This window comes from Crassostrea angulata, chromosome 5 (genome assembly GCF_025612915.1).
Source record: "Crassostrea angulata isolate pt1a10 chromosome 5, ASM2561291v2, whole genome shotgun sequence".
NCBI lineage: Eukaryota > Metazoa > Mollusca > Bivalvia > Ostreida > Ostreidae > Magallana > Magallana angulata.
In genome coordinates, this window is record NC_069115.1 from 55879674 (window position 1) to 55905771 (window position 26098).

Consider the following 26098-nt stretch of genomic DNA (forward strand, 5'->3'; position numbering starts at 1 on the left):
ACGTCATCTTCCTGTTAAATGAGTACTTTGTTTATTTTAGCCAAAATTTTCAAACAAATTTTCCTCAAAGATTTCTTAGCAGCTATTTATCGCAGATGCTTGAAATTTTAACACACTATTTGTATAGGCATGCCATATTGTGGGATATATTTCTGTACCAATCGGATGCCAGCTTTCTGTTAAATGTCGACTTTGCTTATTTTGCATATTCACATCAGAGCGGGGGTATCACTAGTGAGCATTGGCTCACAGATATCTTGTTTTTATCTCCATCTTGAAAACTAGATGGCCAATTGTCTCCATTTTAAGTTTGAAGCATCACTAGGATTAGAGGAATCTAAATGTAGAAGTTTATGACCTTACCACCCCTGGGGCCGCATGGTAGGGCCAAATGCGCAAAAGGGCAATATTTTCTGTTTCCGACATTTTCCCACGAAATTAACCAATTGTGAATTCTATCATTAGTTTTCAAAAACGTTTTAATGCATTGCGCCATTTCTTGCAGCGTGAAATTAAAACCAACGCGTTCGGTAATTTTGGGATAATTTTAACACCGTGGTATTAAACCGACTTGCAGTATATCAGTAAAACGTATATTGTATGGTAAGACGTGCCACAACAGTTCAGTGTCCACATTCAGTAGACAAGTACTTAGTCAATGTTAAACATCGTTAAGAACATTAATGTGCAGCAAAATGTGCAATTATGTGCAAATCGGTGTTATATCTATATATAGTTCATGCGCGGATCCAGAAAATTTTTCCAGGGGGGGTCCGAAGGATAATTGTGTTTGCCAGGGGGGGTCCGAGGCATATTTTCGTGATAATTTTACTATGTAAATTCAATAAATTTTCATTTTCCAGGGGGGTCGGGACCCCCCTGACCCCCCTCTAGATCCGCGCATGTAGTTAACATTTTATTTATATATAAGGTCCCTTTTATTCCATTTGTTCCATACTCCAGATATCTAATATCTTTTTTTCTTTTAAAGTTGACAACGTAAACTAAAAGAGTATTACTCCACCCCCTTAGATCCGCACATGTCATACATGCAATCTAATTAAAATTAGACTTGTAATTTCGTTCCTCTACGATACGCTATAGCGTATCGTAGAGGAGCGGAATTACAAGTCTAAACCCGACACTACAAGTCAATTTTAATTAGATTGGTCATACATGTACATGTAGATCTTCTGTAGGATACTAAGTAAATATATAGGTCCTATAGCATTGATTGATGTACCATTTAACAAAATATTAGAATTTTTTTGTGGGCGATTTGTTTTCACAATCAAGGGACAGTCTTGTTTATTTTGGAACATTGATTCAAAGTTTACATCAGAAATATATAAATTTAGTTTCGTTTTGAAGGATTTGTAAATATCCCCGAGACACGTGATATTGGTATTGTGTATTGGTATTGTATATCACCAGAAGTAAATATCACATGTACTGTATACTGATAACAACTTGTGGAGGGAGCTAGAAATAAAATGGACCCCGCGACAAAGTCTCCGGACCAGGAAGCGCCCACAGGTAATTTAAGATCTCGGATTGGTTATAGTTAGAGGTGGTGGATCTCCACACCATGTAGATCGTGTACATGTTATGTATTCACTGTTTAAATTTTAAAAAAAAATAGCTATTAGAGCTATAATTTACATTCAAGTATTAACTACGATTGAGAAGTCTGTAGATGTACTTTAAAATCTACAAAAAACAGAATTGGTTTGTAGCAGAGGAAACAGCTAGCGGTGGTACAAGCCCCCCAACACACAACCCCATGCGTGGTGGAAGGAGTCATTGGCTTGAACATTGCATTTTAATGGCAAAATTCTCTAACCATGAGTGGTGCTAAATCTCCCAACACATTCTGTACATGTAGGCCTGGTAGTGGAGAGACGTACCCACGCCCTGTCCCAGCTCTTCAAGCTCTCCCTGGTGGCAATGGGCGTGTCCTGTGTGTCAATCATCGTCGGAATCCTCGTTCTCGTCTACTCCCGAGGAGCCGGGTTTCCCATCGTCACTGGCGCCCCCGTGTGGTCGGGTGCAGCGGTAAAATCTTTAAAAATATATTATATTAATTACTATCAATCATGACGAAATCACCTGAGCATTAAATATATTCAACGAAAATTCTATATAAATAATGATTACAAAAACTCTTTATTTTGTTTTTTCCAAGTAAAGTCAATGTAGGATTTGATTGTGAATTCTAATATATATTAATAAATTAATAAAATGTTTTACTCGTTGTTTTCGATCCAGGTTCTACTGACCGGTATACTGGGTGTGTTGGCCTCCAAATCTGACGTAAACTATGGTTCCGTTCCACCCCCTAAGGCCCGGTGCTTGGTAATGATTGGTGTCCTGTATTGTTTTGTTTTTATCTAAACTGGTATTTGGTTATTTTTCATAAATTTGCATTTTTAGCATTGCCCCCCCCCCCCCCCGAAAAAAGTAAAACCCAAAACTTATTAACACCCCCCCCCCCCCAAAAAAAAACAAAAACAAAACAAAACAAAAAAAAACAAAAACAAAAACAAAACTAATTAACCAAAAAAAAAAACCAATCTTAAAACATAAAAATTTTCGTAAATGACTTAAAGTGTCGAATCCTTACAAATACAGGCATATTTATATACGGTTATGAAGGTTGGACCGAAAACCCAACCCTTGTGGTCATATTAAGATGCGTCTAATTCTTGCTCTGTGTGAAATTGATTGACAGCACAATAATTTTGTATCTAGAGTAACAATATACGAGTTTTATTTATAGTACTTTAAATTTTGTACCTACAGTATACGTATATATTGTCTAGTTGATGGCTCACTACATCGTCTCCATCTCCTGCCTGAGTGTCTGTGGGATCTGTTTTGGCTACTCCCTGGCTGGTCTCTCTGTCTGCCGAGAAGGAGATCTACAATGTGGAGTCAACCATTACCAGGAAGAAATCCTCAACATCATTGCCCTGTGCGTGGCCGTGCTCATGTTTGTCACTGCCATCGTCGGCTCCGTGTTCTTCTGTGTATATAGGCGACTGTTTGGGCTGTACAATTTACGAGAGTTACTTTATCAGGCGAAAATAGCCGACTTGGAAGGCAGAGTTAGATCTTTGGAGACTTCGAATAACCCGGAACAGCAAAGATTCGGTGGTCAGTACGGGGGGCAGTACAGTTATAACAGCTTCTCTACCCCTACAGCCCCACCCCCAGCCTACTCCAAATAATGCCCGTCCAATGGACCCGGCATGGACCTAATGTGATTCCAACCTAACATCCACCTAATCTTATGTACCGCGGTCAGCTTCCCAATCATGTATGAGGATTGATAAACTATTATGATATTACCGTTGATATTGAGCATATACAAAATGCACCATATACTAGTACATAAAAATAGTCATCGGGAAGTCCAGACCAATCCGTTCTCTGGAAAAATCATATGGTTACCAACACCTGCCAATCAAAATTATCCCTCGGACTCTTTCGGAACATTTAAAGATCCACACATGCTGGTGATTGTTACTTTTTTTAACATATACATGTATAGTATATATCTGATTGAAATTTACATCATAATAAAATGTCACATGCATAGCATATAAATACCAAGTCTTACAATGAATTTCTGCGCACAAAATATTTTCAGAAATCAATTTCAAAAGTTTATCTTCAATAATACATCATTTTTTCAGTTGTCTTACCAAAGATTTAAAAATTAAAACGGTTGAACAAAATGATATCAAAGAAAATTGGTAACGTTTGTTATACTTTGTGATCATTGGTTTAGTGTAGCTAAATATAGTAGTTTTTCCGTGAGCGTGTTCGATTACCACTATAGCATAAGAGCGGGTTGAAAATACGATCAACGTGCATGTTATTATACAGGGGCATATTATATTATATTGACTTTGTACATCAGTGGAATGAACACGTGAATGTATATATATGGAATATGTATGTACATTTAAATGTATACATACAGAGATTTCGAACCGTTAAAAAGTTGGAAATTGATAGTGAAGACGTTCACTTGTAAAATCATTATATAGTGATGGTGTTCTAAATTTATATTACAGACTGGATGCTTAATTAGATGTGTTCATATCGTTTTTAAATAGTCTTAGATCGATAGCTTTGAGGGTTAGATGTATCGATGCTTATAATTTTCGTTTCATTGACAACCAATAACGCAAGCCAAATGTTTCCGATTTGCTCTCTATCAGAGAAGATGTGAAATAGCTTGGAACTTCCATAACCAGATTGATATCTTATGACAAATTTCTAATTTCACTTACTTCTTCCAGCACGGTCTGATATATCTGTAATTGAAGATGCCGTGTGTGTGTGCATTATTTATATAAAACATGTATTATGTAAACTATCAGACATTGTTTAATCGATTATATATACAGGAAAAGAAAATGATTGGAAAACGCGACATATGTATCGAATGTGTGTACCAACTCGATAACGTTTCCTGTTTCACTCAATTTAATGCACATATGCAAATAATATAACATAGCAACATCCCTTTCCCACTTCTCGATCATCTCAAATAACAAACTTTTAAATCATTCAAATATTTATTTGATATGACTATTCACAAAAGCATCTGACACATACAAAGATAACAAGTTTATTTGTGCTGACTTCGGCACAGGCTCTTCATCGATTAGGCTCTAACAAATACATGATGGTGTGTATATATATAATATAAAATATCACAGTCAACCCATAGCATCTATAGAATATCACGATTAACAAACCATTGCATACAAACAAAATCAAAGCTGATGTTGGAATACGAAACTACACAAGTAGCTCTATCTACCTGAGAGAGGCCTTTTCAAACTTAACGAATGTTTCTCGTATAAAAAACGATTTTTTTTTCACAATATAACATTCTTCCAAAATACACAGTAAAGTATATATTTCTCAAATAAAATTGTGAACTTGACATAGGACTTTGAACACAGACAACTATACAAACGATGTTTACATAGAATGGAAGTGGATTATTTTCTTAAAAAGAATACAACAGATACCAAAAATATTCTTCCATAAATCAGTTTCTACAAAAATAATTGAAGAATCGAGAATATAATAGAAATTGAAGTAAAAAAATATAGGCTATATGGAGCCATGTTCAAAAAATATAACTCAGCAGTACAAATAGAAAATGCATAAAATAACCAGAAATTAATACTGATGATTCAGGACAGCAAAAGTCGTACTGACATTTAACATGAGCAAATATTAAAATAGTTCATCATTAATTAATAATTAAGTTAAGATGTTTACATAAAAGAGAGATAAATAGCAGGTTAGACCATCAGCCTAGATCCGGGAATGTAGCGGGACTCTCTCCAGATATTAGATTCGCCACAATTGTTCACTTTGCGCTTGCACTGCTGGCAGCGGTGGTACTTGTCGCACTGTTCGTGGAGCAGGGCGCCGGGCGCCAGTTGGTGCAGGCGCTCCTCCATCTCTCGGTCGTGCTTCTGTTTGGACGACTCGGCCCAGTCGTCCTCCAGCCTCTTACGGACGAAGGTCCTGCGCTGGAACCTCTTGGATCTATCGTCCATTAACCTTAAAAGTCAATCAGAACGGTTATCACTTTAAAATACTGTTGTTGATTACTAGTATTTGATACAATGTACCCTTAATCTTTTTTTTTACGGCGGTGAAACCGCTTGCTTTACATAAAAAAGTAAATTGAATCTGAATAAAAATGATTTTTCACAAATATTACCGGTATCTAAAGATTTCTGCGATCGATTTTTTTTGCGTTTGAGATAATAGCGCAAAAAATTGCCCAAAACAGCCCCTTCCCCTCTTCATAGAAAATCTAGTTACTACTTTATCACAGGGGCTCGTCACGAACTCTTTGTCTTCTTACTATGTGACTATCACTTTACTATAAAATACACGTGTAAGAAGACCAAAAAGTTCGTGAAGTACGTGTATATTATCTCAAAATTATAACTGCACATAGTGGAAGGGTTTAAATTTGCGGAGACCAACTTCAGTTCATATCAAAGTGTTCGAATATTCGCGGGGATTTGTTAAAGGAATTATTAAAAAAAAAATCATTTATTATCAAGACTGTAAATGTTCATAGAAATTTAATTTGTTGAAATAAAGGGATCCTGGAGAAACTAGTATTTATTTAATAAGCATTTAATGTTTAAAATTTCAACCATTTCATGATTAATAATTATGTGATTCGTCATGTCCTTCAAGCTTTAAGAATTAACCTATTCGTTCAATGACATCGGATATTTTCCAATTCTGGCGACAGGTAGACGGTTTAATAAGTCCATTTGCGTTAATATTAATCCGCTTAAGAAGAAAAAAACTTTATTTATCTTGAATAATACAGATATTAAAGCATCTGTGTAATTAAAAACTCTCTCTCTCTCTCTCTCTCTCTCTCTCTCTCTCTCTCTCTCTCTCTCTCTCTCTCTCCACTCACTCTTTCTTGGTCCTCTCTAGGACATCCTCCTCCTCTCGCTGTTCCATCAGCCGCCGGAGGATGGCCTCCCTCTTCTTCTGCGCCACCAGATCCTGCTGTTCCCTGAACAGTTCGTACGCCCGTTGTCGTCTGTCGGCCATCTTTTCGTTGTTCATATCATGCTTGCCGAACACCTCGCCGTCTGGTTCCCGGGGCGGCACTTGTAGTGGCTTGAACTTCAGCTGAAAACAGTGACAACCTCAATGTTTAAACAGACCAGGGATCTCCCTCAGCATTCTGTAGACACATGGAAACTTCAGAAAACGATTTCACCGCACCGTATGGGAATAAATTACTTCTATTGTCATAAACCCCTGGATTAAGGAAATGGATTATTGGTCGCATTATACGCCACTATGTTGTAAAACAGGTCCATTTAAACTTCAAACATAAATTTTTTTAACATGAAGTTTTTAAAAGAATCCTAATGAAAGTATATATTGATTTTAGGACATCGATCCGGGATAGGTTTGCATTCTGTGTAATATAAAAGTTCTACACAAACACAATTTCAGCACAACATATATTTGTCGCTTTAATAACGAAAAACCGGGTATATATATATAATGAATAATCTATATACATTGTAATTCCATACGGTGCGTTGACTATCGTAGTAACCTAGCAGAAATAGTACAATATCGAGCCAATTATAAAAAGGGAAAAGCGTAATTAAATGTATTGATAAAAAGAAATGATTGATTACATGTATAGTTGATGACACACACAAAGAAGAGAATGAGACAAGTTACTAAACAGGAAAGGTGCCAACCGATAAAGAAGACTTGTGCAACAAGCAACGCTGACGTTGACGTCACAAACACGTAGACGACCGTCACATGACGCTACGATCACCTGTCACACGTAATAAATCCATTCATCAAGAGCAATTATCAACGTCCATGTCCTTTGATTATCTTTAGTTAATCAATTAATCCCTGTGTATACGTGTCTGAATAGTTTACCCGAGTTCTGTAGGACGGCGACTTGAGTCTCTCGTTCATCCGCTCAGACAGCGAGTCCTCAACAAATGGTTTGAGGATTTTGGGGATCATGGGGAGGGAGAAATTGCTGCTACTGAACTTGGGGCAGGCTGAGGACAGGAGGGCGTGGTCCGCCGAGTGGAGCCGTTGGGACAGGATCATGGTGGGGGGTGAGGGTGAGCGGAGGAGACCGTCCGGTTTACGGTAGCGGTCTCTGATCTCAATCTAGCCAGGCAATGGAGCAGATAGAGAGGTTAGTAATAAAAGCAAACTACAGAGACTAAGGAGAAAGCAGGAATTAGATGCTCATTTCATGAACCAAGCTTTATTCATCAATGACGACTGCACAACTTCAGTTCTTTCTTACAAATAAGTGACACAATATTAGCTTCGACAGAATTTCACATTTTGGTAGATGACTGTTTATTCTTCAAGAGAGTCGTTATAAATAAGGCATGAACAAAACTTGGTTCTCAATATGGCAAAGCAGTTAGTAGATGAAAGAGTAGAAATCAGTTGTTTATACAATACATTCATAGCAATTGGAAATAAAAACAAACTACAGCCATCCAAATTTTAATACATTGCTATATAAAACCTCAGATTTCAAAATCAAAGTTGGTATAATGCACATTTTTTCTTCCTTTTAACTTACACAGCAAACACAATGTAATTGATAATGACTTCATAGAAAAATAATACTCGCACGATTGATCAAAGATTGCAAAAACTATGCTAGATGGGTACATGTACTTAAATGAAAGATGAAATCTTGCATAATTTCAACATATTTTTCTCAAAATAATTCAATCAAAACAGAGCATGACTTTTGCAGAGCAAATTAATGTTTTTATGCTTTGACAAGTCTCAACGAGAATAACCCTGTAACCCGTCTAGCAGATGCTGACTACAAAGATTTAGATGATGGTTAATACTCAGTAAGAGCTAGAGGTAACTACTGGACCCAATCACTGGGCGGGGTTGACCACCTACCTGGGCCTCCAGAGCATTCTTGTACATGTCCTGTTGCTCCTGCTTGTCCCGGATAAACTGTTCTCTCTGGGCCGCCAGACTACAAAACAAAAACATTCAATAAGTGTCAAACTCAAGGCAAAAGAACGGAGTGAATGTACAAGTCTGTTGTGTTGGACACAAGTCAGATGTTATAGAATAGGTACCACAAAAACCATTTCATGGATTATTAAATAAAGCCATTGGGTGTTGGCCGCAGCATTAAAGATACTGTACAACTTCTACTCACTCTTCTGCTAGCTGAACCTGCTCCAGTCTCTCTAAGAATTCCTCGTCCGCCTTCCTCCTCTGTTTCACTGTGTCCTTGACAGTGACCTTCAAATCAAATATACACAAAAAGTTTACATAATCATATTAATACATCATGTACAAGTGTTACATTGAGTTAATAGTCTTCTGAACATAGTTTTTGTATGAGGCAAGAAAGATAACTCTGGAACAAGACCATTACCTGTCCAGACAGATCTGTTGCGTACTCTCGCTGCTTCAAGATTCGTGGGGGAGTGAGAGGACGCTTTTGGAAAATATAGGATTTCTGGAAGAAAAAAAAATAAACATAAGATTTTCCACATGTTCAATTAATGAAGAATTAATGCTCTTACTGGATAGTCTGGGTTTTTGTTTTTTTTTACCAAACATCTTACATGGAAATCCAGGTCCCTAGTTTTCTTCTTGTGTGTTACTGCCTCAGCAACTCCAAGATTGAATGCAGCCATCTTTTGTAGATCATGTCGCTTAGCCAACATACCTTCCTGTGAAGATGAATGATTTATTGTATAAAACATATATAATGAAACACATTTTCAGCAGTCTGGAATATATACCGGTATAATAAAAATTTCACATCATGATTTTTGACAGGTTGGGTAAAAATAGACTTCTAAATCCATATTTTTTGTAATCTGGAATTCTTTTGTTCATGATAGGGATTGAGGGAAATTTTGCAAGCCAATTAAATTTTCTGATAAAGAGTATCATGGAAATGTATATATTTAAAGGTACAAGTACATGAGAGGGAGGACTTCAGATTACTACAACTTAAGTAACCAGAGCCCAGACCTGGTCTTTGAGGGTTTCCTCTGCATCCTTCATGTACTGGAACTGTTGTAGCAGCTTGTCTTCCTCAGCCTCGCGGCGACGCCTCTCCTCTGTGAAAGACACAGGGATATTTCTACGTGCCCGCTGATGACACAGATAGCACAGCTCCTGACCGGCATTGGGGTGCCCACAGGCGGACTGGGGAGGAGTGGGGGCCTTCATGGGTTTATCTAGGGCATCACAGCTGTGGGATCTCTGTAGAGGGCTTAGCTTGGGAGAGACAGACTTCCTCTGGGGCAAACTGTACAAAATAAAAGTAATTTCAATCAAATTATTGAAATTAAAAATAATTCATAAAGTACTCATCAATGGTATACTCTCCTGGCATTTTTTGTTACTTATTCATTATTTCGTTGAGAGAGATTTCTTTGTATGTTAGTTCACCTCTGTGTTACAAATAGTACTGGAGAAGATTCTAAGTAAACTTAATGACAAATTAAGGTGTAGGGGATTTTAATGAAACAGACTGTATGTGTACCACTTATAATTAATTTAATGGGTATGTCACATCTAGACACTGGCAATATAATTCTCTCAGATGAACAGGACTTGTTCCCAAAGCAAGGTAACACTTGTCCTCATTAAATATTGACATCCAATCAATGAACATTTATCGCTGATGTAATTCACTCCCCTGGAAAGCACTGAGCTGGAAATGGCCCTCATAATCTGGTGTGTGATAATTCATTACTTATACATGGAAGTGTGTAGAACATAATAAAGTGGTTGTATAGTCTCCATTTATTGATGAACCATAAAACTACATGTATTGGAGAGTTATATGAGAGGTAAATCAGGTAAAACTTGTCTACCTTAAATAGATAGATAATATATCTATTGACAAAATGGGAGGTCAATTTGTTATAAAACAAGACATTTTTTAATTAATTCAAATATAATCAAGCTTTTTACGATATCTCAATCTCTGTAAATTAAAAATGAACAGGTAAAAATTCAAAATGATCTTGACATTTTTAATTAATTCAAATATAATCAAGCTTTTTACGATATCTCAATCTCTGCAAAAATGAACAAGTAAAAATTCAAAATGATCAATTTCAAACCAACACATTTAGTTCTGAAATACTTTGCTTTTTGCTGTTCACCTTTCAAAAAAAATATATATATATACAATAACCAACAAATTGTATAAAAAACAAGCCCCAATGGCCAAAGATTTCATTATGCATGCATGCAAAATACCAATCACACTTCATGCAAAAATGACACAGGTAACATGTTTACCTATCCTCATTCAATGGAAGTAGAGGTTCATGTATTTTGTTTGGTCTACTTAAATCATAAGAGGTAAATGTTGAACCTCTCCTTAAAGGTTTAAATCTGAAAATATCATATTTTTTTACCTTTAAATATACCGGTATAAGAAAAAAAGTACTACAATTTCCTCTGTAAATAGAATGTATTTCCATAAAAAGTCTCATTTCAAAGTTGTATCTAACTAAAACCTATAACTCATGTTTTGGTTAGGGCAATTAATCTTGCTTCAAGTTCCATAGTATAAGATTCTTGTGGGTAAAAACCTGTACATGATATGGTACCGGTAATTGTAAAGTGAAAATAATTTTGATTAACTTCCTGGTGTAAGATAGTACTCACCCCTCAGTGTATTCTCTCAGTGGGGCGGGGGAGGACTTGTGCAGCAGACCTGGGGACGGGGCTGACTTGGGGGTCAGATTAGATGGCATCAGGTCATCTAGGAGACTGACCCCTGTGGCCTGGGCCATCGGCATTGCGAGGCGGGAACCAGACCTACTTGGAGCCACTGGAGGCCTCTTGGTGTCTGTAACTGGATCCCATAAAGTAACATTAGTACAATAATGTAAAGTAATGAGTAGAGTAACACATGTAAAGTAACGTAAACATCTGTAAAGTAACATGTAGAGTAACAAAAGTTACATTAATATCTGTAAAGAAAAGTGTATTAAAGTAACATGTATTATGTTCTAATTCACCCGCTCAAATGAACATAAAATATTTATAAACTACACCTCAAAAAACCAATATATAGGAACAGCTCGCCTGTGCGAGTGCAACAGGAAACAGAAAAGAAACATGTAGAGTAACATGTTTAAACTAACATCAACATCTGTAAAATAGCATGGATTTATCAGAAAACTTACAGGAATATCTGTAAACTTAAAAGTAACATGAATATCTGTGAAGTAACATGAAATATACCTAACGTAAAGTTAATATATGTAGAAATATAAATATAAAAAATTGCAAAGTTATATTAAAAAAGAATATATTAAATGCATTGAATTTAACAATATGTAAAGACACATTAATATACATGACGTGAAGTTACAGAAAGCTCTCAGTGTTGTGTTAACCATACTAAATAGAAACTCTTCCAAAAAAGAAATAATTAAAGATGAGTAAAATTCACTGTTAATATCCATAACAAAGTATTCTTTTAACTATATTAATTATATTTCAAAATTTGGTTGTAATTTTATTTTTTTTTAAATACAGTTTAGATAACTAACCACTAATCTGATGGAGATTTCATTTTGAACCCTAGTGAAAATATCATTACCTTCTTCATTAACTTTTAGTCGAGGCCCTAAAGTCATTCTGTCCAAATTAGCATTTTTCCCTGCATAGCTATTCCATCCATTAAAAATACTTAATCCAAACATTTCTAACACCAGTTTTTAGTGAAAAAATTATTCCCTGATAATAAATGACGATATCAGTAGATTCCGATGCAAACCCGCAGATACAAAGTACCCTGGCTACTTATTACTAATTAATGCTACCATAGCAATGCGATCATTGTCCATTCAACCATCTAACGACCCCAGACAATACACACAGTCTGCTACAGGCTCCAATCAACTGTATCCCATACCTCGTGTCACTCAGCTACAAATGGGGAGTTATATCAGCACAGATATCAGTTGCACATGGGTTTCAATTCTCTTTTAAACTTGAAATAGAATCATTTCTTCTGATCATAATAAGTTAATTGTACTTTTTCCTCAAATTGATTATCAGGGAAAAGTTCCAACTTCTGTCTGGAGCATATTGATAATTTAAGGGGTAAATAACTACATTGCTTCCTACTTCATTACACATTATAATTTGTAAAGTGAACTAAATCATTTGAGTTTAGAGTGTTATCAAATAAAAGAAACAGGCTTAAAATTCTAGCTGACAAGTGTGACCATCTGGCAGGACCAAAGCCAAAGTTTTTGTGCTGTTGTCATGGAAGCCTTCAGGTTTGTTTCAGGGAGGGTGCGTAGACAAGGTGACTTAAGGTGAATTACTTATTTATCAGTCACAGATGATAGAACAAATTGAAAGTAATTAGTGTAAAATACACCAATCAAAGGGAGGCAATCATCAATTATGTATGTTCCTTAACACTGCAGGCAAAAAAGATATTGACATTCGGTATCCAATGATGCAAAGCCTGGTGTATGGGAGAGAGTTTTTTTTATTTTTATGAAACTCAAACTCTTCATTTATTTTTATTTATTTATTTATTTTTTTTTTTGGGGGGGGGGGGGGGTAAATTTGAAATTAAATGAATTAAAATCATGTATCATAAGCATATTTCAGGTTATTAATATAAAATCATTTAACTGAAAATCAATACCTTTAAGAGGTAGTAAAGTCAGAGAGAGAGAGAGAGAGAGAGAGAGAGAGAGAGAGAGAGAGAGAGAGAGAGAGTGGAGGGAAAGAATGTATGGATAGATGGACAAGATAGATAAAGATCAATATATACTAGTATATTGATGAAGCATGCATAAATTTTCTGTGTCTGCAATAATACGTACATGTAGTAAAATCAAACAATAGATAGCAGTCAGACAGTGCACATCTACCAAAACTGTGAATTCCCCATACCCGTGAGATTAGAAACAAACGTGAATTGTCATAAAAATACACTTCACAAAAAAAATACATGTATATATGATATATATATTAGTTGCTGGCTGGGCGTGTGAGATTTTTGCTTTTGGCAGAAGTAAGATTCGTCCATTCTTTCTCCTTTCTCTCACTCTCAACAAAGGCAGATAACTCTTGCATTGATATTAACTAATTTTGTAAAAAATAAGAGCCCTTGCAATTTAGAACATTGAAATTTGAATTAATAACTTCATTTTTTATCCTTATTTGGCTGAATAGTTTAATCGCATAGTCCTTCACAGGCACCAGCTGGAATCTGACATTGCAGAGGCCACCTTACTTTCTTCTCTCACACCCTCACAGTGAGTTTGTCGTTAGTTGGGACAGAACACAGACTCAGAATTTCACGACATCTACTCACATGGCTCTCCTATGGCAGGTAAAATTCTCTCCGTGTCAAAGTAGTCCCTTCTGGGGACTGGGGAGTTAAACAGAACAGCCACATATGAGAGATTGAATGACATATTTCATAAAAGCACTGATAAAGGGTTTAATGATTGCTTGCTATTGAAATATCATTATAAAAGTTTTGTTGTAATTAGGAAAAAAAGAAAAATTTATAGAATTTATATAGACTGGACTATAAATGCATCCCAAAAATGTGCAAACGTTTATAAGGTGTCTTTATATAAAGAGTCTTGTATTATTGTGGATTTTATTGGAGTTAATAAATCTAAAATTAGTCTAGTAGTCAAAATGTGTTCTCTTCGGGCGTATGAGTATAGAAACTAATTATTCAGTGACAAGAATCTTTTGACATATAAAAAAAAAAAAATCATTTATATGATATGAATCCTATAGGTTGTGGACCAACGGCCTCTAGCTTTCCCAGAAGCTGCCAATACTCTCAGATAAGGACTTAAATGATGTGTTTTCTAGTCTTTCCAAGTCTCCCCTTTTCCATAGTTTGCCATGATACCACACAAACAACGCCGTCAGATCAATAATTTCAATCATATGCAATTGATAGCAGGTTCAGTTTTAATCAATAGAATCCATTAGTATTTTCAGTAATTCTATGAAATTAGCATTTATTCCATTCATCAAAGTGATCAGCTGCATTCGGATAAGGAAAGTTGTTTCCAAGAACTTTAGACCTAAATTTACCAAAATCTTACTGCAATCATATTACATGTAATTCAGATCTCTCCTTATGAAATGTTCTTAGTAAATCATGTAATCTGTTGGAGTAGCTCAGTACAGCAGCTGAGTATACATACTACAGCTTTGCACCTTTACAAGTAAATCTGAGTACACTAATTGTAGACTATGTAACATGCCCTGGGATGTGAAAGGTGATGTTTTAAGTCTGCTATTATTAGATTCGTGTGTGTTAATCCTCATCATTATCTCGCTAAGTGACAGTGAATCTCTCTACATCATTTACTACAACACCTAACACTCACCATCATTGGCTGCATGTCCCTCAAGCTCTCCTGCAATGGGTGCTTCGATTGGCTGTAAATTCTCCTCTGTGATTGGTTGGCCGTTGTTTTCGATGTGGCGGATGGCTTCGTCTGTGGCTATGTTGCCAAACTCTGGCCCCTCCATTCCCTCCCGTTTATACAAGTCTTGGAAGGGGTAGGTGGGAACATCCTCTGTCTGGGGAGGGACCATCTGGAAGGGCTCCATCTCAATAGGAACCTGATTGGACATCTCCATGATATCTACAGCGGCCGCATGAGGGTTGTAATGGAGCTCTGGAGGGGGCACACCCTCATCTTGTTCCACTACTGGTGCGAGTGCACCCGGGCCTCCTGGGCCTAGATTGGTACTTGAGATTCTGAAATCAATATGATGCAATGATGTAAAAAAGGCAAATTACATTGGAGTTCCTCTTTAGGTAGTTAAATAACTACTGGCAACTGTATTCAACCTGCTCTTCAGAGTAAGCTTTAGGGTAAAAATGGATTGAACAAGCTCTGTTTTGATCTCAGTCTCACAGGAAGAATGAGAATACGAATATATTTTTTTGTTGGAGGATGAGACTGTAATGGGGGGGGGGGGGGGGGGTGTGGTACTTACTTTGGCAGGATGACAGTGGTACTGGAGGCCGGTCTGGAGGGGACCCGGTCTGACATCACAGAGTCCACAGTGCCTGGTCTCTGAAAACATCATCGACATAAATCATATAATGTAATGCAACAATCAAATGTAATGGTATAGGGGTACAAATAAGGAATTTAAACTACACTGAATTTTATAAAAGGGTTCTTGGTCAATGTTTGTTCCAGACAGCAAACCTGTTGGTGACAACTGAGCTACAGTATACCTTGTAAGGGCTTGATATTTATTGAAAAAAAATATAAAAATTAGAAAAAATCTTGTGATCACTTTTGGAAATCACTTTTGTGACACCCTTCAAAGCTTTGAACAGCATCTTTTATATGTACAGGTGTTGTAGTTTTTCTGCAGCTTCTGAAGAAGAATTTTATAGTAGCCTATACTCTCCAGTATTCCTATTACATATATTGTACACCTCTTTTGATACATGTAGATTCCCTATCTAGCTGTTCATAAATGATTTCTAGATTAATCTAATACAAAAGTAAATTGTTTGTGAAAAATGAAAAAATAATATTATGGTACATGTATAATGATAATAATCTTCTGGTTTCTTTCCAAAGGCAAATCAAACTTGAGAATTAAAATATATTTTGAAGTAGTTTTTTTTTTCAATTGCAAACATACCGGTATGTACGATCGGTAGCTAGTAACTGTATGTGTCTAACTTTTATATTGTGTCTTTATATATGTGCAAAGTTCTTAAACATCACTATGAACAATCTAATTAAAACACTGATCTCTATCTAAGTGCACAGTGCAGATATCTGCCACCGCATGTCTGAAGAGATCAGTCTTTCAATCTCAGACTGCGCCCCACTACAGAGTCTATCTAACCAGACTTGTATATCTATAGTCTGCTTTGTCTATTCTGCTAAGTTCTTTGTGGACTCTCTAGCTTGTAACTGACAACTTACTATCTTCGACTGAACTTTCTGCAATGACATTTAAAGATTTAAAGCTACACACAAACACAGCCATATTGATTTGAATATTTCTCAATATGAAGTAATTTTGTTATTATCAAGGACAGGGTTTTTGTGAAGTGACAGTTTGGAATGAATGTTAACATCCTTTCATATGATATAGAAAAATGATATGAAAAGCTTTAAATTGCAGATCTAAAAGCGGCGCGATGATCACATTGGGTTATCAAACACAGCGCCCACCTTAAAGTTGACATTTTATGTTTCAACATTAATGCTTGGAGATCAAATCAATATAAAGGTGTACCATCCACGAAATGAAATAGCAACCATTACTGTCTATCTCCGTACACCAAACAATCACAGGAACTGGCAATGGTAGAAGCCTTATTATGTTCATATTTACTTGGAGAATTACTTTGTTTGATTTTTAAATTTATGTAAGCAATAAATGGGAGAGCTGGTTATGGATTTGAGACACCTTTCTATTGTACACAGAGAAATCATGTTTTATATTAAATTCTCAAACCCTTCCTTACTTTGTTCCCCGCAGTATTGTGGTGCAGAAAAAATTAAACAGAGATTGAAAAATCAGATTCTAGGTATTCAGTCTGTGATAACATTCCGGTTTATTGTGATTACTTTAAGCTGTATTTAAGCTTTGTCTAATTTAAAACACCAAACTAAGCTTAATTCAGATTTAACTCTTAAATCTTATAGTTTTTCAGTGGCAACATGATAATTACATTTCCACAAAAAGATGGTTATAAAATATTGTACATAGATTCGAGTTCTGTTAACAATCAAAGAAACTAGTATTAAAAGAAGCTTATTCATAAATCATCAACTTGTACGAGAATTAAAATGGTGTATATCAAAAAGTTGTTGGCTTTCCTTAAGTTCACTATCTGTAAACTATAATATGTAATAAAGGCCATATTGTTTTAATTGACAAAAGTTTAGACTAACATGGTACTTCAAATATTGGTACCGGTATTTGTTATTTCCTGAGAATGTTTGTAATAAGAGGTATTTAGGAGGAATTAAGGATGAGGATGTTTTCCTTTTCTGCTGTGGCTTAATTTTTCTACACTGCTACAACAATACAAATTTACCCACACCATCCTACTTACGTTTTGCATGGAGTCCAGGAGTTTCCCGGTTCCATCCATTTGGTTGATGAATTCCTTGTAGAACCTCATTTTGACGCGGGAATCCCTGACAGTCAGGCGACCTATTCCAGTGAAGGTCAGCTCCACGTTCTTTTTTCCGCTGACCCCCCGGGACACTGCACCAAGGATTTCCCGCACACAGTTCTCCACAGTGTCTCTGTCAAACGGGCTCTCAAAAGATAATGCTGCATAATTTAGCTGGATTACAGGAATGTTTCCTGGAAAGTGAAAAAAATAGATATTATGGAATAATGTAGGCATTATAAACTGACCAGTTCTAATGATCTGTGTCTTAATTAACTTTGTTTACTGGTACATGTATCTGAAATTAACACAGACATGGAATATTTCATGCAAGTTTAACTCAAGGGGTAAAAATTGCTGCATGTTTTGGATGGAATGGCACAGCAGGATCTACATGAAATTCAATGTCACCTAAAAATACTGAACTTAAGAAGGAGGGAGCAGAAAAATAGTTTGTCATTAATACATGAACCAAAATGTTAGGATGGTACATGGCTGCGTAAGTGTAGTTTTTTATGAATATGTTCATTTGATATTTTCCGCAGAAGAAAAATCGGGAAAGACCACATAATTACAGCTATGAGCACAATACAAGAGTACATGTTACCGGTACATGTAGACTGATTGTTTGGTTTACTGCTCTGTCGTGATCAGTAACAAATTAAGGCACTTACTCTCAGAGTATTTTCTATGCAGCTATACAATAGATACAATGACAAAACTTTGAACCACACAGGTACAATTAATTGTACAACAATGCTTTTGAAATTGAGATCTGACTAATATACTAGTATTGATGCCAGAGTTATATATTTTTATTAAAATGTTCACTGAATTTTTTTTTTTACACACGCCTTTTAAAAGATCTGCCTTGCATGAATAATGTAGACCAAATATAATGGCAATCAACAGATATTTATTCTTATTCTTAAAGAGCTTACGGTTCATTGTGCTGCACTTAAATTCAATTATAAATCTGCAAAATAATCCTTTCCTATAAGATGCATTCTTATTAAAATCTGTGCTTTTATATATATACAAACATGTACTAAGAAGATCTAAAACTCAGACAAAGCCTTGCTGCCATGCAGTCTTAATAAGTGTCAGAACTTAACTTTGAACAATCATTTCCTGATATCAAGACTTCAGGTACCAGTAGGCAGTACTTAAATGTATTACAGTCTAACTTCGTTATCTCGAACTAGATGGGGCTGTTGAAAAACTTCGAGATATCCGAATATTCAAGATATCGTGGGTAAAATACTTTAAAAATAGGTGGTTGGGACTTAAAAATAACTTCGACATATCCATTGTATTCGAGATATCAGTGTTCAAGATATCGAAGTTTAACTGTATTTTCACACTCTGTGTACTTGTATTAGATGGGTGATGTTATAGAGCTGTAGCTGAATGACACAACTATATACATTCCAATATGGAAGTGTCAAAATTGCCTTTTAAGAGACTGATCAAGAGTGGTTATACATGCAACTATTGACATATTCACAAGTAAAAGTCACAACTACCTTCATGTATTTTTAGTATTGAGTTGAACTTTAAAATGCAAGATGCAAGATGTGCCCTTTTATACACCCTCCAGTTGTGTATTAGAGATTACCTGGGATCTTATTTACTCTGCTCACTTTGATAGAGTTATTATACTAATGACAGTTTCGGTCTGTAAATTTACAGGTGGGCGATAGAAGAGTAAATGGAGTTTAAATCCTAGCGACATTGTAAAAGTCCCGTCCTTAGTACCAGGTAAATATGACTTCATTGTGTTGAGGGTCAAACTGAGCACTTGGGTCAATATTTCCCAATCTAGGCAGAAATACACTTATGTGGTTGTAATACTAGAGGAGTATATTTAGTTCTATCCCCTGTTGGTGTATGTGAGTGTCAATAATCACAGGTAAAAAACTAAATGAGATCCCTAGTGGTACTTCATCTCAATCTTCCACACTCCATATAGCAAAAGACTTAACTTTGTACCTCAATGTAAAATCAGATTCAGAAAAGTGTGGGCTTCTGTAGGTAATTCTAATTTTGAATAAAACAGATTTAATGGAATAATTACTTCATTTTTTGTTGTTTTCAATATTACCAGACTCTCAGCGCTAGGCCGATTTTAAGATAAAAAAAATCACAACACGTTATGAAAGTTCTTATATTAACAACTCATCAGTAGTAGTATTACAACTTATAGGTTAAATGTTAATAACTTGCAACATTGACCGAGTGTCAATCATGTATCAAAATAAGGAATATAAAGGCATAATATGCAGTCTGTAATATTTGGAAATCAATAGAATTTACTGTGATTCAATTTTCATGGATTCTGTGGGTAGAGGTATATACCTCTCATACATATGTGTATATCTATAAGCTAACACCCCTAACAAATCATAATACACATTCATCACGTTGTTTCATCCACAAAAATACAGTCATTCCCACAAACTTTTAAAGAATCAACTATTCATTTGATCCCTATATCTAAATAATTGCATAGAAGCAGGTTAGGAATAAACTCTGACCTGGGACGTGATACTTGACAGACTGGAGACCGTGAGTCTGAGCAAACTTCTCCGACAACATGAAGATCGGTCTCTGCATCATGATGAACTTGTTATTACCGATGTCCAGTTTTTTCTGGGTGAAGGTAAAAGTCCCCAACATAGGGATACTGACCCCCTAGAAAAAAGGTACAGAAAAAATATGTAACATGTGTAAACTGATGGACTTAATGGATTAACATGATTAATGAAAGAAGAATTTGCCTGAGGTTAACTAATCATATTTTACTAAAAGTTTTTCTCCCTATTATGTGGGATAGGTAGTAAAAAAGGACAAATGAATGTATAACATGAATTTGTATTTGGAATTTATGACTTTATTAAAACATTATAGTAAACAATCTTTATAGTTATTTTGATACAATGAAGTATAGCTAGCTAGTACATTGTGCGAAATTTATTCTTATCTTGAAATATTTCTTTATTTATATTACAAATATGTTACACTATATTAATTGATAAAATTAAATTATTCATATTTCTATTTTGATTCATTCATTGTTATAGGATAATGAAATTGCACCAAAGCTCCTATTTTTCCACGGACACATGAAAAATATCAAAGGGAAACCCTTTTAGGTGGTAAACAAATAATAAATCATTTTCATGTGATAAAAACTGATGTTAGAAATTAATCATTGATAATATTTAAGTACTTATAAAACTTGGATAGCGTTGATTTTTATATCAGTAATGTATTTGCTTTCCCTCTCATCTTCACAACACCACTAGTAACTTCAATCAATACAGCTTTTATTAAATCAATAAAGTTAAGAGTTATGATGTAGTCTGTTAATTTTTCAGAAATGCTAAATATTTACCTTCTGTTGGGACATGTGTTTTTCAATGAAATTAGATACATTTTCCCAAACACTGGCTACATCTGCAATAAAAAGGTTATTGAAAATTACTCATGATCCATACACTGTGCACCAAGTTCAATATATTAATCAATAAATCTATAATGCAGATTCTTAATTCAGTGGGAGACGCTTTTTTTATTGATACTAACTTAAGAGTCACAATGCTTAAACCTAATTCTCTTTCTGAACAAGTTGTTCCTTAGTTTATAATAAACGTCAATTAATTTGTGATATCTGTCATGCTATAAAAAACTTCTAAATCGAGCTGATAATTTTATACAAACCAATTCAGTTAAAAATAATCTTGATTATTGATTGATTGATTACATCGTGGAAATTGTATTTTAGCCCATTTCAAAGATGAAAATTGCATTAACTTCTAGTAAAAGGATGATAATTTATGTACATTTTGTGTAATTTTGCAAAAAAGTATTTCAAACAAAAAAGTGTTAGTGATATATATTACTTAGACCAGTTTATAAAAATTCAAGTTTGCATTTTTGGGGGTTACATATTTGCTTTAACTTACTAAACAAAATTTGCTCCTGATAAATCATATTAAGATAAACCAAACTTATAGAGCTTTATTAATTGGTATCAGGACAGTTGTTGCAATTCAGAATAATTAATGCACGTAGGCGTGTAAATTATTGAAATTCCTTGATTTATACAGTTCTAAATACGAAGTAGTGTATGACAAAGGCACATATAAAGCTTTTTTCAAAGTAGTCAAATTCTAGTTTGACATTGTCAGTCTTATCTTTACAAATCATACCTTATTTACAAAAATGTATACATCTTACAATGATCGAATAATTTTGGGAATGATATAGATATTACACTGCATCTATGATGTTACATGTTACACGATTCTTTCATATATATCATACATGAAATAGTTATCATTTGTCCTTCTGACTTAACAAAAACACTATAATACTATAAGCTCTTACCGTCTTCTGAAAGTTTATCCTTTATCAATGAATACTTGTTTGACTTGGCCTCGGCCAAAATTCCCTGCATTGGATCCGACATATTTTTCTCTGTATCAAATAATCACAGAAAGAAGTTATTGTGCATCATACTGCATGTTATTTACTCGCCATTAATGCATTTCAATGCAAGAAGTGTCCATAGACAAACGTTGCCAGGGAAGGTAGCAGCTCATTGGATATTCCGCGGGACGTCACGTGTAAAGCTAGCAATTTTTTTCTTTTTAAACCTACGATAAACAAAAACAGAATTACTTAAATTGCCCAAAAGTTGAGTTTTGTCTTCAACTTACACAAAAAATATATATAATATATTGTTTGTACGAAAATTATTCTAACTACATGATGCTATAAATATAAAAACCTAAATGGCCCTTTCCGGAACAAAAACTCTTCTAAAAATCTTTTTTTTTAATGTATAAACATCTGCTTAATTTATTAACGTCCAAATAAAAAGGTTTTAATCGAAGCAACTAAACCAACAAAACACTCAATAAACTCATCAATCTTATTTGATTTTTAATTTTTGTTTTATTTGCACGAGTTATCTTTCATGTTATGACGCAGGGAGTCACGAGATTGTTTACGTTCATCATTTCGAGGGAATTTCTAACAGGTGAACGACCGTCAAGATGATGTGCGGAGGAACTTCAGATGCAAAACCAGCAGATGCTGAAATTCAGGCGATAATTAATGAGGTAATCTTAAATAATATTTACTATTCTTGTGTTCTTAAAATTTATGGAGGAAACAATTAAGGCATACAGTTATATTTTAGGCGCATTATTTCTAATCAGTCTGGTTGACCTGGGTCTGACCACACATACAGGACCTTCTAGTGAAATGTTACATTTAAGGATGATTTACTGATGTGTTTCATGATTAATATGCTTAAATTAATTTCTATATGATGGGCTTTGCTAATTAACTGTCAAACATTTTTACAGGTAGGCCTATACAATCACTGTCACAAGACACTGACTCATTTATACTTAGGCCTAGTCAGCTGATGAAAAAACTGTATAAAGAGAAAATATGTCTTAACTGAATACAAAAACTTTGAGGTTCGACCTAATGATAACAGTTTATGAATTGATTTATAATTTCCTCTACATAAGGAAGACAATTTATCATATCCTACACTATTCCCAAAATAACAGGTTTTGCTTCAGCTTGTGTTCCATTTGTTTATCCTTAATGTTACTGCCATAAGTACAGAACATTGCTAATTGCTGTTTTTTCTGGCATGATTATTGAATTGGGAAAATAAACTACAGCTGTCTCTTCAGGCTAGTGACTTGTCTATAGCAGTGAAGGCCTTCTACTTTTAAGCTTTTATTTCCAGTCGCCAAGGAAATGCCTTTTAGGAATATTTTTCTTAGAATGCTACCGTTTATTGTTAACCATACACTGGCATCGGAAGCAAATTGAAAGTGGGGGGCTAGACTAATCCTTCGAAATATTGAGAAAAAAGTAATTTCTAAAATCACGGAAATCCTAATCCGTGGGGGGGGGGGGGGGGGGGGGATAGTTTGCTTCTGAATCCAACTTCTCAATCTTTCAAGGTAAATTTAGGAACAATAATCTTTCCTGCAAGAAAAAGTGGGGGGGGGGGGGGGGGGGCTGAACCCTCTATCATGCTATGTTTCTAATGGTTAGGTATAACTTTGCAAAAAAAAGTGGGTGGGCTAAGCCCCCCCCTAGCCCCCTCGGTTCCGACGCCTATGCCATATATTTTCAAATTTTTATGTGAAAACAAATGTGTTTTGCACTGTATTATATCTAGAGCTCTTTGGGAAACTTTGGGTTGACATGCTGTGGAGCTACAGTTCCATAGATATGCATACAAAAAATTTAAATTTATGCCACAAAAAAAGTGCTTTGTTGTTTTGGGCTGATTAAACTATTTCATACAAATAATCAATTCAAAGAATTAATCAGACATAATTTCTACAGCTGTCATAACTTTACATACCACTAAAATTCTTTAAAACATCATCCCCAGCCCTGTAAAGTGAAGTAATGTTGTTTGTTTACATGTAAAAATGGCAACTCTCAACCTGGATGTGAATTTTACATATAAATGTACTTCACAATGATTTTTGCATCTTAAACTGCAAGGTTTTAGTATGCAAGGAACTGTAACTCTACAGCATGTCAACCCAAAGTTTCCCAAAGATCTCTGACCTGTAGCAAGTCTTGAGATGTTTCCAGAAGTTTTGCAAAAAGTTTGAGATTTGTTGGATAGACATTCAACCCAAAACTTGTGCTTGTGTGTGCAATTAAAAACCCCATTCCCATTTGATTGTTTAAGGTCAAAAGTGCTGTTGAAGACAAAGTAGGCAAAAAGCTGGACACTTACACCCCAGTCTCCTACAAAACTCAGGTTGTGGCTGGAACCAACTACTTTGTAAAGGTGAGAATTTAAGCTAAAAATGTGCTGTAAATAATAATGGCCAAACAAAGATGTATAGTTGCAGAAGTCCGATCAAGAAGTGTTCTGCCTCTGGGCAACAAGTTCACTTTTGATCTCAGTCTCACTTTTTCCACTATGTATTCCATTTGAAAAAAAAGTGAGAAGATTGATTTCATATAAGTTAGCTGGGCTTTGATTTTTGGCCACAGAGGCAAGTAAATAACACTTTGTTGAGGCATATATAGTTTACCCGTTTACATGTATGAAAAAAAAATGAAAGCAGAAGTTACCACCAAAATTCAAACTATGTTTTGTCCCCACCAGCAAATGGCAGGGGGCATACAGTGTTACCCTGTTTGGCTGTTTTGGTATTTTGTTCTACCATCATTCCATCATCATAAACTTTCTGTTCATTATCTCAGCAGTAGTTGCACACATTCAACTAAATTTGGTCTATGAATGTTTCATAAAAATATGCATGTCAATTTTAAACTTGGTCCAGGTCCAATGATGTTTAACAGAGTTAAGGAATGTATAAATTATTATGTTGAAATTACACAAAATACAGGTCAAGTGAAGTTCAAGTCAGATCATATGATTTTTTCAGGGTTATGCCCCTTGAACTTAGAAAAAAAAAGAAAACAAATCTTTTGTGCAAACAAATGTAAAACTAAATGTGGCATGGCAGCCTGCAGGACACATCTGATATTTTAGGAGTCAAAAGTTTTTTCAGACTTGTAGACCATTTGAGCTATCAGTACATTTAGTAAAGTTTATCTAAGCTGTGGAAGATAACAACTAAAGTGATATGTTTTGTATAAGGATCTTCTTGACATGAACTTGTAGGTAAATGCTGGAGATGAACACCTACACCTGAGGATCTTTGCCCCCCTCCCACACACTGGTAACCCCAAGGAGCTGGCAGACCTACAGAGAGGAAAGACGGCCGAAGATGACCTCAGCTACTTCTAAAGTTAAAGGACTAACATTGCAGAGATTCCCCCTTACTCCTCCTGTCCATAGTCTAGCAAAGGTCACCACTATCAACTGACATTGTGAATGTTAAGAGGAAAAGGCAACTGTCATAGAAATTAGTGAATATTCACAAAAGATTATGGATTTTAATTTACACATGCAGGGGATACAAATATGTGAAAACTGAACTTTTGAAGTAATAATATGACTGCTAGTACATGTATTTGTAACTTGTGCAATAAAACAGATATTATTATATTCAGATTTAAATGCTTTCATCATTTTTTTCTATGATTATTTGAATAATATTAAAGATATTATGATATTATGTTTACCCATTTAAACTAAAAAACCATTGTTTGTTCACAAATGTTCTATTTTTCAAATTATTCAAAGGTTCAATCATCTGTTGATATTCAAGCATATAGGCTCTCTCAGTGTTTGGAAAAATAATAAAAGTAAGGACAATAACATAATTATAAAAAAGGAAGCAACAATTTCAAACAGTTTATGATTGA

The 26098-nt window shown here is 35.1% G+C and overlaps 3 protein-coding genes across 6 annotated transcripts; 2 read left to right on the forward strand and 1 right to left on the reverse strand.

Annotated features, from left to right (window-relative positions):
• The first annotated feature begins 1297 nt into the window (after positions 1-1297).
• On the forward strand, positions 1298-3634 carry LOC128184279 (uncharacterized). The gene is made up of 4 exons (XM_052853705.1): positions 1298-1536; positions 1886-2055; positions 2269-2355; positions 2823-3634. Exons 1-4 carry the CDS (start codon positions 1494-1496, stop codon positions 3228-3230), a joined length of 708 nt encoding a protein of 235 aa, XP_052709665.1. The 5' UTR covers positions 1298-1493; the 3' UTR covers positions 3231-3634.
• A 936-nt stretch (positions 3635-4570) lies between these two features.
• On the reverse strand, positions 4571-22359 carry LOC128184107 (coiled-coil domain-containing protein 81-like). Of its 4 annotated transcripts, XM_052853444.1 has the most exons (16): positions 22151-22359; positions 21156-21217; positions 20296-20452; positions 17696-17952; positions 15598-15677; positions 14979-15355; positions 13934-13990; positions 11251-11440; positions 10879-10974; positions 9595-9874; positions 9180-9287; positions 8987-9070; positions 8765-8850; positions 8497-8575; positions 6482-6702; positions 4571-5595 (listed from the first exon to the last, which is right to left on the reverse strand). In XM_052853444.1, the coding sequence occupies exons 1-16, from the start codon at positions 22230-22232 to the stop codon at positions 5331-5333; spliced, it is 2481 nt and encodes an 826-aa protein (XP_052709404.1). In that variant the 5' UTR covers positions 22233-22359; the 3' UTR covers positions 4571-5330. The 4 variants fall into 4 exon arrangements, with proteins under 4 accessions (XP_052709404.1, XP_052709405.1, XP_052709406.1 ...); XM_052853445.1 differs by lacking the exon at positions 13934-13990; XM_052853446.1 differs by lacking the exon at positions 10879-10974.
• A 371-nt stretch (positions 22360-22730) lies between these two features.
• Positions 22731-25850, forward strand: LOC128184419 (cystatin-B-like). Its single transcript, XM_052853871.1, has 3 exons — positions 22731-22887; positions 24504-24605; positions 25452-25850. Exons 1-3 carry the CDS (start codon positions 22822-22824, stop codon positions 25575-25577), a joined length of 294 nt encoding a protein of 97 aa, XP_052709831.1. The 5' UTR covers positions 22731-22821; the 3' UTR covers positions 25578-25850.
• Positions 25851-26098: the final 248 nt, after the last annotated feature.